This window comes from Desmodus rotundus, chromosome 3, assembly GCF_022682495.2.
Source record: "Desmodus rotundus isolate HL8 chromosome 3, HLdesRot8A.1, whole genome shotgun sequence".
Taxonomy (NCBI): domain Eukaryota; kingdom Metazoa; phylum Chordata; class Mammalia; order Chiroptera; family Phyllostomidae; genus Desmodus; species Desmodus rotundus.
In genome coordinates, this window is record NC_071389.1 from 116,145,644 (window position 1) to 116,159,375 (window position 13,732).

At 41.4% G+C, this 13,732-nt stretch overlaps 1 protein-coding gene across 4 annotated transcripts in view; it reads left to right on the plus strand.

Moving 5' to 3' along the window:
- DYRK4 (dual specificity tyrosine phosphorylation regulated kinase 4) overlaps positions 1 to 12,682 on the plus strand; it is a 38,110-nt gene extending 25,428 nt beyond the window's left edge. For 2 of the 4 annotated variants that reach the window (XM_045200868.2, XM_071220994.1), the window contains 6 exons: positions 1,121 to 1,202; positions 3,357 to 3,529; positions 5,369 to 5,429; positions 8,995 to 9,124; positions 10,956 to 11,131; positions 11,816 to 12,682. In XM_045200868.2, coding sequence (XP_045056803.2) covers positions 1,121 to 1,202; positions 3,357 to 3,529; positions 5,369 to 5,429; positions 8,995 to 9,124; positions 10,956 to 11,131; positions 11,816 to 12,060 — 867 coding nt within the window. In that variant the 3' untranslated portion in view covers positions 12,061 to 12,682. The remainder of the gene's footprint in view (positions 1 to 1,120; positions 1,203 to 3,356; positions 3,530 to 5,368; positions 5,430 to 8,994; positions 9,125 to 10,955; positions 11,132 to 11,815) is intronic. The other 2 variants (XM_045200918.2, XM_045200969.2) reach the window with 2 other exon arrangements.
- Positions 12,683 to 13,732: the final 1,050 nt, after the last annotated feature.

Here is a 13,732-nt window from a genome sequence, read left to right on the forward strand (position 1 = left end):
CTCCACATCCAAGTTCCTAATCCTCAGCTTTGTAGCCCCAAAGGGTCACAGTAACCATGGCGTTTGGGCTTAGGGGACTGACTCTCACCAAGGAAATTCACTAGACACCTGGTAGCCAAAATATGAGGTAATAGATTTCCTTGAGAAACAGGTTGAGTAGGTTGGAATGTACACTTCCGTAGTAGGGAAGTAGACTTACAACCACGAGTGGGTTTGATTAGTGTGGGTTCAAGAATCAGAGTTGTTCTTGTGAACTTAATGGTATCAATGAGCTGTGATACCTGATGCATCTATGCCCACTCTGGAGTGTGAATTCTGCCAATAAACTGGGAAGAACTATCCACTGGGCTAAAGAAATTCAGTCTTTTAAGACTTGGTGAAATATTCTTTAGAAAAAGTACTGGGGACTAAATTTGTACTTCTGAGTTTATGGTGCCAGAGCTTTAGGGCCAGGCCTGCTATGCCATATTTAGAATGTTAAGGGACTCAGTAAACAATCAGTTCCTCTGATGTTCATGATAATCAACTCATCTGATATTCGGGTCCTTGAAAACACAATTGGTACTTTAATCTTCCAGCCGAGGTGTGACACTCTCATGCTCAGGGAGAGGAGCCCAGAAGCTCTGCCTCTTTATCCATGACACTACTGGAACTCCTGGTTTTGATTTCCCCCAAACCCAGCATAAGAATCACAAGCTTCAGTCAAATCATTGTCCTATTTTTGGTCTTCTTCTGTTATAGCTTCATGTTCATTGAGCACTTAATGGATACATCAAATTCTGTCAGTGATGATCTAAGGCCTTATGTAAGCAAGGCATAGGGCCAGGTGCCAAGGAGATAAAAGTAACCCCATAATTTATATGGGGAAAGGGACAAAATGTATGCAAAAGACATACTGTAAAGCAGAAAATTCTGGATCCAAATAAGAAGTACAGACCACAAATCAAATGGGAAGTCAAAGGGAGATTAAAAAATGAGATTTGGAGAAGGTGTAGGAGGAGTCCACTATGAGGTAGTTGAATTTCTGATTGAGTCCTAGTGGATGGCAGACATATAGGATAATAGAGGGCCTAGGGAGACATTATTAAAGTGTGACTTATGCCTTTCTTCTTCTCTTTAGGAAAATATAGTGTTATACCAGAAGGGCCAAGTCTCTGTTAAAGTTATTGACTTTGGGTCAAGCTGTTATGAGCACGAGAAAAGTAAGCCCCATTCTGGTCCCTTTGTCTGCATTGCCCTATTGAGATTTCTTTCCCTTACAGAAACAAGTAGTTCATACATGAGGTCCCTCGGGTTCAAGTCTGGGCTCAGTTGTAATAGTTGTTCGTATGATTTTGCACAAGGGGCTTCACTTCTCTGGGCCTAAATTTCCTTCTCTATAAAATAAGACGGTTGGACTCAGATACTTCAAGGGCCTTTGCAGATTTCATGTTCTGTGGATTTGTAATTACCCAAGAGCATTGGGTCCCAAAACTAACCAGATGAGCATCAGAATCATGTGTGGCCTCTGGAAAAGTATAGCTTCCAGAGGCTCACCCCCAAAGTACCAGATATAATTTTTCTGGGGGAGTACCCAAGAGTCTACATGTAGCCATTCTAGAGTTTGGGGTTCATAGCCCTAGGCTCTCTGAGCTTTATACTTTCTTCTATCAAGTTTACTGTTGAGAATGTGTACCATTCCACAAACATTTATTGAATATCTGCTATCTGCCAGTCACTGTCCTGGGTGCCAGGAACAAAGAACTTAACATTTCCTGTCCTCAGGTCATTCACAGTCCAATGGAAGACACAGAAAGATAAAAGGATAACATGACTATTGGATGGGTCTTTTCAAATATTCTACAGAACCACCTTTCAAGACATATGTCCTTTACCTTTTAAGTATGGATCCCATAAGAAATTCCAACCTGAAAACAATATGCCTCTCACAAAGGACCTGCATGCTTATTCTTCCTACATAGAAAAGATGTGTAACCTCTCAGTTACCATTTATCATGGTTGCAGGATGCTCAGAATCAAATTTATAATTATTTTATCCTTGGTTTCTGGTAGTCATTTCCCCCTTTGTGTATTTCTCTTTCCCTTTTAACTGTGAGACAGTATAGAATGTAGAAGCTAGACTTGAACTGCCTGGGTTCAAATCCCAGCTCTGCCGCTTATAGCTGAGTGATCTTGACAATTTATTTAATCTCTGTATGCTTCAGTTTTCTGATTTTAAAATGAGGACAATAATAGTGCCTGCTTCATAGGGTTGTTGTAAAGATTGAAGGAGTACATCTGTATAAAACACTTGGAATAGTGGCTGGCACATACTAAGCATAATGTAAGTATCTGTTAAATCCAGTTTTTAAAACTACCCTGTATACATGTACTTTAATTGCAAAATGCTTCTAATCCATTTTTTGGAAGCAGGCAGGACATAAAAGTAATTTTATTAAATATTTCTTTTGTTTTTAATTATGAATTTATTATATCCTTCCTAGAACTGTGTCAAACAACAGAGAAGAGATTACAGAATCCTTGCCCTGCCCCATCCAGGGAGTCACTAATAATAGCATATGGAAACAAGTAAACCATCCCATTTCATGACCCCAGTCTCCTCACCTGTAAAATCTGGGCTTCCTACCATGTCATCTTCTATACAGCCTCTCTGCTGAGGTTTCCTTGAGCTTTCCTTTTCCATACTTTACATTATACAACACGTGCACATAATGTATTGAGTGTACATTTTTAAATTATGCTTTTTGCATGCTTCTTTTCTGTTTCTCACATGACTCCTCCCTTGCCAAGTCACGATACTTTCAGAAGATGTCTACCCCAAATTAATCTGACAGTTTGGAAACTAGCTTTATATTAGTCTTATGTTTCTTTTTTTAAAGCTAAGCTGACTAAAATTTACTTCCCTAGTTTATTGCTAACGTGAGGATAGTAACACCTCCATAATATTTGGTTTGCTGTAAAATGGAGATAAACTCATAGATAGAGAGCTGGATGACAGCCATTGGGGGGAGGTTTGGGGGTGGAGGGATGGTGCAAAAAAGAAAAAGGACTCATGGACATGGACAACAGTGTGGTGATTGCAGGGAGGAGTGGGGTGCAAGAAGGTTAAATGGTAATGGAAAACAATACAAGAAAAAAATTTTTAAATAATTGGTTTGCTATAAGGATTTAATGAGATTAGTTACGAGATGTGATTCCTGAGTGCTGCTCAGTTGTACTTTGGCTCCCTGCTAAACCCCGCTGCAGTGAGAAGGTATAGGGATGGTTCACCCTCACCTCAGAAGGCATCCTGGAGAAGGATGCTCTGGGGAGGAGAACGTTTTCCTCTGTGGGGTTTCTCTTTCTTTTCTGTGCAGTGTATACATATATCCAAAGCCGGTTCTACCGATCCCCAGAGGTGATTCTGGGCCACCCCTACAATATGGCCATTGACATGTGGAGCCTGGGCTGTATCCTGGCGGAGCTGCACACGGGCTACCCTCTGTTCCCTGGGGAGAATGAAGTGGAGCAGCTGGCCTGCATCATGGAGGTGAGGGAGGGCCTGGCTGCTCCTCTTGGGGGCCCAGGACAGCTGGCTTCCACTCTCAGAAGCTGGGTTGCATCAGACTCGATGTAAGGTAGTGGCCTGCATACTTTTTGTTTTGGAGATGTTCCCTAAAAGTATTTCTGAAATTATGTATCCCCTTTTACACTTTTAAGTTGACACCTAACATTTTTACTTATCATAAATAATTGCAAAAGATGTAATTTGCAGTATATTGTGGAGTGACATTTAAAAATAAAACGGTTATACCAGTCTTTCAAATATGTTCAAAGAATCTAAAGCCAGGGTGATATGACACCCATCAGAATCTGCGTGGTGGTCAGTCATTAGTCACGCACTCTCTGAGCTTGCTGGGAAGAATATCTCCTGATAAAAAGACACATCACATGATTATTTATTGTCCTTATTATTCTTTCATTAAAGGCCCCTCTTTAAAAAGATTTTATTTATTTATGTTTTAGAGAGAGGGGAAGGAGGGAGAAGGAGAGGGAGAGAAACATCGATATGAGAGAGAAACATTGATTGTTTGCCTCCAATATGCACCCTGAGTGGGTACTGAACCCACAACCCCGGCATGTGCCCTGACTGAGAGTGACCTTTAGTTTTGTGGGATGACACCCAACCAACTGAGCCATATCGGTCAGGACAAGGCCTTTTTTTATGGAGCAAAATTAGATAAAACAGGAGAAAAATAACCCTAAGAAATAGAAAATCTCACATTTCAGAAATTTCCCAGTAAACAAAATATTTTGAGTATGAAGAAAAATGGATCATTATCTATCTACCTATCACCTATCTTTTTTTCTTTCTACCTATCTATACCAAATCTCTATTTTCTTGATTGTCTCAAAGTTACAGATGGTCAGAGACACACACATATACCCTTGAGAATTATTAAATATAGTTTAATTTCATAGTTGAAACTAATAATGAAGTGTTAAATTAAGTAAGGATGATCTCTGTAAAAGATGGCTGTGTTGAAATGAACACTGGTGTGAGAATCAGTAAATCTGGAGTCTAATCCAGAGCTTTCTCTTTGGCAACTTACTGTTCTGCTCTGGACTTCTAGAAAACGAAGGGATCAGCATAGATGGCTTCCCAGGCTGATGGTGGTGGGTTATTTAATAAAGCATCTTTACCTCTTCCTGCTTCCAATACCAAGGAGAATGAGGAGTATGGGATCTGGGTTGAGGTCCTTTCTGCCCCAGATTCAGCTTCCTCCTGAGCTCAGTGCTAGTGGAGTTGAAGGGCAGAAGGGCAGGGTCTGCATGGTGGCCAGGAACCCAGCTACAAGTGTAGGGGACTCAGGGCTCAGGGTGACTGATGCCTGTAATTTCTCTATCTCTGTGCAACCTGTGGAGGAGAGGTAAACAAGTAGGTGCTACACTTTTCTTTTCAAGTAGGTATTTTGTCACAGGGTGGTTTGATGCCCATCTGGCAATTTCCATCTCCTCTTCCTTTCTGCCCTTCCCAGTGCTCCCTGCCAGAATATGATATTCCTTAGTTCAGGGTTGTCAGCGTGTATACTGCTTTATCCATTCTGACAATGAGATCTGGCTACCAGTAAGAGTGCCTACCTCTAGTTGGTGCTGATGCCTGTTTAGAGTTACATGTCTGGTGTTGATGCTCAGCACCCTGAGATAGCCCTGGATTAGGGGTCAAAAGACCCAGGTGCTGGGCCTGCTCTGCCACTGACTTGATATCACAATATCCCTGGGTCCTTATCTGCAGAAGGCAAAGTGTGACCAAAGTCCCACTCGGCTCTAGTGGTCTTTGAACATGTGACTCCACAAGAGTGAAGCAACTGCATTTTACTTGTTGAAGGTGCTGGGCCTGCCACCAACCCGCTTCATTCAGACAGCCTCCAGGAGACAGACATTCTTTGGTAAGTCCCCAGGTCTAACTCTTTATCCTGTTGTGGCTGATGAGGTGCTACAGGCCGTGAAGACACCTCCCATTCCCCAAACCCCATTTGCTCCTCCCCTGGCCCCATCCCAAAGGACAAGCTATGATTAGGGTGGGATTTTTTTTCAGAAAAGTAAAACGATGCTGAGAAGTGGTACCAGGTGGCATGATGGAGAGGGATGGGGGCATCACATTGGGCATGAGGTCTTGGCAGTGAAAATATGCAGGAACATGAAAATGACCAGGCTTCTGCTCAGGAAATCTGTCAGCAGATCTTGAAAACTTAAATATTATAACTATGCCCTCTCCTATAGTTCTCCTTGCCTCTCCAAGCAGGTGGCCCCCTCACGCTAAACACTGTGCAGGGAAATCAAAGAGCAGAAACCTCTTTTCATGAACAGTAGAAAGTTTCATTGCTATAGTCTGTCATTAATGGGACATTATTCTTTCCTGCTAAAATTCTCTTATTCCTGCAGAACCTTATTATCCTGGGTTCATTGAAACTTTGGAATAAGATGGGTAAAACAAGGGCTGGCAGAACAGTTGTTGTGAGTGGCTTGCTAATTATGTATGGGACAACTGCCCAATTACTGGGGATAAGCCTCATCCACAGTCCCATGCTGCCCCTCATCACAGTCCCCAGGCTCTGGATTTTATGATCCTCTGTCTTTCTAGTTAAGTGGTGCTGTATAAGATGAACAGCTAGATCAATGAGGTCCAACTTAGGCAGGGGGGCTTCTGGTGCACTATGTACCAGAAAAATGAAGTCAGTCCCATATCTAAAATCCCTTTGAAGAACCACAAGAAGCTAAGGTAGAAAAAAAGCCATAGTGGCCCAAAGGTCAGGCAAATGGAACAAAGCCAGACATGAGGGAAAGGGAACTCCACAGACATCCGAATGACATTTCTGACCAGCCATTATTGTTTCGTTAGTTCACAGGCTCATACAGGCTGTGGAATCCCAGTTATTTCTAACCATCCTGCCTCTTATGTTTTACCCCAGAATGGCCTCAAAATGTAAGACAAGTCACATAATTTCTCTCCAAACTTGCCCAATTTATAGGAGACTCAAAACCACCCTCATGGGGGATCCTCCTAGTCAAGGAGCTTCAGTCGTGTTGGTGGTCAGTCGATATGTGCTGGTTCAGCCACATGAGGGTTAAAATCTACACCATTTCTGTACCATTGGACAAGATGCCACAGCCTCGAGCCCCTGCCACAGCCACAGGCTGCCTGGCTCCACTGCTAGGCCTCCTTGGACTCCCCATGATTTAGAAACTAAAAGTTTAAAGCCTGGCAAGTAGAGTCCTCCATGATCCTACTTCACTGCCAAGGCCGTCATCCACCCTGATTGGTTAGACCATTGCCATTCCAGTGGTTATATCTTGTAAACATCACCTCATTTGTAGTCATGGCTGGAGCTTTGAAGACCTTGCCTCTGAGGGGGGTCAGTGTCCTGGTAGTCTTAGCATGGTGCCCACACATTAACTAACTCTTCTTCCAGAGCAATCAGATAGCAGGCAGAGGATTTGGCTGGCTGGCTGGCTGCTATAACTTACTCCTGGAGCAATGGAACTGATCTGTTCACCCCAATCTGGTCTTTTGGATTTCAAAGAATTTAGGGAAAGAAAAGTAGAGATATTGGTGTTCCCCCCTAGTAGACAAAGACATTGTGGGAAACCACATTTTGAGCTTAAACACTAAACTCAGGAGATAGTATGCGGGTGGAGATGGAAAGGAAGGGAATATAGAGTATCTTCGTGAGAGGGTACCAAAGACACATGCATGGCCATTTTATAGGGTATCCAATTTTCACCATCAGCATTAGGCTTTGGAGTGATGATGTGGTTTTGGTAGCAACATCTATGATCTTCACTTCTTGCCTCCTTTTCAGTGTTTCCCAAACTTTATCTGATTGTAAGAATCACTTGGGTACTTGGCAATATGTTAATTCCTACGATCCTCCTGTATAACCTATGATATAGTAGGTTTGAGATGGGACTCAGTAGTGTATGTTTTTAACAACAGCTCTCTGTGCTCCTTATGATAAAGTAAATTTGGGACACAATGTGTCCACTTCAGTTATTGGCTCCCTTCCTCAAATCTGGGTTGCCAACAGCTCCTCAACTCCCAGGCACTCCTTGTAAATATCACATTGAGTAATTAGTAGTAAATTGATGTTGCCTTAAATGTAGTAAGTAGTAAGATACCTAGGTGCTCCAGGCAGCAAAAAGGAGATGGAGACAATAGTTGGAGAACATTGGAGGGGTGAGAAGACTTGTACAAGTAAATCAATGATTTTAGGAGCCATGTCCTTTATGAGCCTGTGAGCCTGGTTCTCCTTTGGTCATTTGTAAAAAGATCAACATATAGCAAAAGGTGGGGGTGGGGCCACTGGTACCACAGTCAAAAAGGGAAATGGGGATGTGCATGAATTCACAGGACCTATACCTATACTATGCCTCTAATGCTTATCCATATAAATACATAGTTACAGATACACATGTCTACACACACACACACACACACACACACCCCTTAACAGTCTCTGCCAGGAACTCAGTAAGAGCAGATATTTTTTTGAAGGCCCTGAAAATGGCATCGATGACAAAAGGAAAGGAAGCACTTCTGCACCTTCCAGAAGGTCTATTACATGAACCCCAGAGTTTTTGTGAGAATTCAGTTTAATGTGTATATTGTGTGTGTGTATACTTATCCACCCATTTACATTCAGATTTCCAAGGTGTGAGCATAAGTGGTGAACTTTTTTGAATATATACACCAGAATCCAGGTGTCCAAATGAGCGGCCTTACCTTCACAGCACTGCACACAGCATCCTTGGGAAAACTTTGGAGTTGTCTTCAGGGCTTCTTATCAAACACGGCAAGTCATACATTTGTTGAGGGCTGTAACTGGTGACAATGGCTGAAGAAAGTCATTTCAAGCTGTGTCTTTGGGACCAATGAAGTTTGATCTCCCATTATGGAAAAAATTTTGATGTGACTATAAAGAAGTAATGAGAATAATTTGTGGCTTGTGAATGGGCTCTGGAAGTAAATCATTCTCCTACAATGACTTTCTTGTTATACCTCATGATGTCCCAAATTCCCACTTTACTGGATTAGTGGGGAAAGAGAAGGGCATCAGTACTCCAAGAATGGACAGTATTCTTTTTGTTCAGAGCTGAATGTTTTTTTATCATTTTAGAGTTATTATTACTAATCATTATCATTTTACCTTAATGTTAAACCATTCAAACCATTTGATTGATTTGAGGAGGAAGTGGTAGGAAGGAGGCTCAGAACATACTGAGTAGTAGAGAAAATTGTCTGTAAAGGGAAATTGCATTCACTGGACTATGTACATGTGGTTATTTCAAACCAACTGAGACAGCGGGTGGGTTTGGATGGGGGGGCGGTGCAGTGCCGCGAGGGAGAGAGCTGCGAAGGCCGCCCCGAGATGCAGCACGGATGAGTGAACAGCTGTAATGTGACCGATGAATATTTACACCTGGAACTAAATACAGAATGTTGTATTTCTAAAGATTCCAAAGGTTTTCCTAAAAATATAACCAACAACAGGGGGAAAAAAAGATACCCGGATTCCAAGGATCTCACGATGGTGCTGAAAACCTATGACTCCGGCTTCCTGGACTTTCTCAGAAGGTGTTTGGTGTGAGTTTATTGGGGTATCCTTGTCTCTGATTTTCCTTTTATTAATATTTTTATTTTTTAAAGTACTATTTAAAAATGTATTTTATTTATTTTTAGAGAGAGGGAAAAGGAGGGAGGAAAGAAACTTTGAATCAATCAGTTGCCTCTCGCACGCCCCCAACTGGGGACCTGGCCTGCATGCAAACCAGGCACGTGCCCTGACTGGTTTTCAAACCGGTGATCTTTCGGTTGGCAGGCCAGCGCTCAATCCACTGAGCCACACCAGCCAACACTCTGCTTTTCATTTTATTTTATTTATTTATTTATTTATTTATTTCTGATTTAGTTTTTTAATATTTATTTATTTTTATTCAGTTAAAATTGTCTGCATTTTCTCCCCTTCCCTCCACCCATACCATATGATCTCACCTTTAACTGCTTTTCATTCTAAATACCGTACTTTCCCACATGTTTGCTGGTGAGAGTCTGGGGCTGGGAGAGTGTTATGAAAACAATAATAAATGCTGACCATAGACCTTTAGCGCCTACAACATGCTCCCTCACCTGTTGCCTCATCAGACTCTTCTCACCTCCTGTGTGATTGTCAGGGCAGATGACTCGCTCTGTTTTGAGATTTGAAGGCTGAGGCTCAAAGACATTAATTGACTGCCCTGGATTACAGTGTGTGTGTAGAACTTGCCCTCTTCCTGGCTTCAGACTGCCTGGCAGCAAGGTTGTAGGCAAGTCCTAAATGTCTTCTACTTGGTGAACTAAGCAGCTGCAACTGCACACACACCCAGTGTACAGTTTCAGGGCCTGTCCCATGCCTGTAGAGTTTACAGCCTCAATCCTTTAAGGGAGGGAGTGGGTGAGGTATAAACCATTTATTATGTACAGCCTTTTAGAATCCACATGCATATTTTGAATCTTAGAAATTAGGTATTCTACTTAAGTCATAGGAAAAAAAAAAAAAAGAACAGCACTTAAAACACCCACCCAGTACAGTCCCTAGTTAGGAGGAGTTTGGAAAATGTAAGAGGTTGTCATTTTAAAAAGAGGTTCTGCCGGTCTGTCTGCACCGAGTGGTGAATACATGAGCTGTGTGATATTTGGCAAGTCAGTGTCTCTCTCTGGGCCTCGGTTTCCTTTTGTATAAAATGGGGTATTCCTAAGGTCCCTTCCAGTGACATCAGTCCTATTATTGTTTAGTATTTGTAGAAGAACGTATCTTCATGTTCTGTCATTCTTCCAGGGGGTAGTTTTAGTAAAACGCCCTTCTGGCATTTGGGCACTCTGAAATTTAGGTTCCAGCTCGCAGGATAAACATCAGGTACTGCTGACAGTTTTCCCATCTGGGAGGTCAAGCTACTCATCTGAGAAATGGAGATAGAGAAGGATTCTGTACCCCTATTATTCCCACCCCCAGCCTCTAGCCAAGCCTATAGAATAATGAGCTTTAACGAATGTCAGAAACTCATTACTGAGACAGAGGTGAGTTATCCAGAAATCCCAACCATTCAGAACACAGCTCAGAACCAAGAAAGACATTATTTTCTTTTTTAGTGCAAAGAGCTGGTGGTTCATAGCCTGCATGAAGCAGTCAAGATACTGGGGCCTGTTACTTTATCATTCTCTATTCTGCTAATTAGCAAATTTTAGAATGAGAGACTAGAAGTTTTGAGTCAAATGTAACAGGGGTGAATGTAAAGATCTGGCCTCAGCTTAAATGAGTTCTTTAAAAATTAATCATTTATATTATACTTTATTTAGTTTTTTTTATTGGAGTCTTTGAAAATATTTCAGTATTAAAAAAATAAAACAATAACCTGTGCTGGGCTTTGTTGGTGTGTAGATGGGAACCTTCCCTTCGCATGACCCCTGACCAGGCCCTCAGGCATTCTTGGATTCATGATGCTCGGAACCTCAAACCACGACCCTGGCCCCAGACCCTGAAAAAACTCAATTTCTCTTTCCCCTCTGAGGCAAGAAAGGACAAGGTTCAAAGGCATCACCACTTGGGTAAAAAAGGTACAGCCCCTCAAATAGTTGGTTCTCTTCCTGTAGTCTGGGGTTCAGGTATCTGTGGAGGACTGCATGTCAGTTTCTCTAAACTCAACCTTGGATAGATAATTCTGTCTACATCACTACTGGCCTGCCATTTCTTACTTTTGGGATCGTCCTTTCAGAAAACTTGGTTCTAGCTTTTTTTTTTTTGCCCCTTAGTATTTTCCATTTTTCATCTTATCTTCAATTCCCTTCCTCCTGCCTTCCTTTTCTTTCACTGTGTCCTTTTGTAAACCCCTATAATTACCTTTTGAATTTTTATCAGATTATGGCATTAGTCAAGTATCTTTTATATGTAAATAGCCTACGGGTTATGTACAGGGTCATTGGAGTCTGGTTGCCTGGAATTAAATTCAGGCCTTATTATTTACTAGGCATAGGTGCTTGGGCAACTTACTTACCTCTCTGTATCTCAGTTTCTCCATTTATGAGAATGAGAATAATGCCTATTTTCTATGGCTGTGGAGAAAGTATCAAATGAATTAGTAAATGTGAAGTGCTTAGAATAATGCCTGGCATGTAGAATGTGCTTTATAAATGAATTGCTTTTTTATCATTACAACTAGGATTCCCCTGCTAATGGATAGTTAATGGACAGTAGAATTTAATTCACATTTGAACTTGTTCTTTGTCTTCTCTCTCCTTCAGCAGATGTGATCATTAAAGAAGAAACTAGAGACAAAATAAAAGATGGCACCGCTAAGGCTCAGAATTCAGGTGATCAGCAGGACACTCTCCAGCACGCAGCTGAGGTTGTCCAACTGCCTCATATAGCAGGAGCGTCTGGTAAACCAGAGGCAGTTGTCAGGCCAGAGGAGTCCAAGACCTCCACAGAGCAACAGAGCAAACACTCCTCCGCCAAGAACACAAGCATCTTACCACCTATTGTATGACCTCTGCTGGGAGTGTGTCTTGTTCCATTTCACCAATGATTTGTATTAGAGACCACACTTATATTGTACAATACTTCATTGCTGCTTTTAATGCATAAAGGTTTGTTTAAAAATCAACAACAACAAACCCACAACTCTAGTCACATGGCCAGTTGGCATGGTTTCTGATATGGATGGAAGAGGACGTCCTTGCATCTACATTCCCTCCTTATGTCCTCAACAAGATAAAACAATGAGTGTGTATATCAGGCGGGGCGGGGAGCATTAAATACTCAGTTATATCATCACTAATAGAACTCTAATTTTTATTTTTGCTCAAGACAGGATTCTTATTTGATAGTGACAGAATATAAATCCAAAATAGTGTGAACAACAAAGGGCATTTATTGGTTTATGTTATTGGGGAATCAGAAAGGGTAAGTGTAGCTTCAGGCACAGCAGGATCTAGGGATTCAAACAAGGTCACAGGGCTTAGACTCCCTCTCCATCTTAGCCTTGCTTCTTTTTATGGTTAACTTCTTTCTGAAGATAAGCTGTGCTCAGAAGTTAGATGACCACTATCATCCAGTCAAAATATGCAGTCTTCCTTGTGGGCAGGGAGGTCTTAGAAACTATTGGACTTAAACCAATCGCTATGTCTGAGACATTGGGATCCTCTGATTGGCCAGATTGGGTCACAAGGCCACATTAAGAAGGTTGTGGTGGTGGCAGCACCCCATCTGATGCTTCTCTAGGACCACAACAGCTGGAGGTGTTTGTTCACCCACCACTCCCAAAGTCTAAGTTCATTTATTTTGCCTTTCTAGTCCTTATCTAACAAATAATCTCTGTAGGGTTGTAATTATAGTGAAGATAAAATTTACAGGAAACTAAAGATTATAACATCATTTTAATCACTTTGTAGTATTCTATGAAGAGAGACATCAGATAATTGAAGCTATAGGTTTGGATGAAATCACCCAGGGAAGATAATACAGAATGAGAATAGCGGAGGGTCAAGAGAAAGTCTAGAAAAGATAAATATGTAAGGGTTGACAAAGTTTAGTAGAATCCCAAAGAGACATAGAAAAATAGGATATTAGAAACTAGAAAAGAAAGTTTATAGGAGGAAGGATCAAGAATATAAAATTCCACAGAAAGGTCAGAATAAGAACATAAAATGCTTCTTAAATGGAGTGATATGGACATTAAGTCAGAGGAGTATCATAACAGGTAACTCATCCCATGTCCTATAACCAGAAAGGTACAGAACTGCAATAAAATTCAGGTCTTCCGGACCTTCTGACATCAACTATTTTCAACCATGGATAAAGTTGGGGTGGACAGTTGTTTTGTCCTTGAAGCCAAATCTTGATATCATAATTAGAATGATTTGGGTTGAATATTAGAAAATATTTCCCAATTTGCATGGTTATAAAAGGCTGAATGAGTTGGTAAATTATGGCTTCTTATTTTTAGGGAACACTTTAAGGCAGGGGAGCTGGAAGTTGTGACACAGGTCTAAGGACCTTTGTCAGGAGCTCTCAGTCCAGTATTATTTTTCTTCTGCTATGCATCTGATTATTTTTTTCATTCCTGAGATTCCTTTACCTTATTGCCCCATTGGATCCCAAGGAAACCATACACTTGGAGCACTTTAATTGTAATTTTTTTTATTTTATGTCCTTGCTCG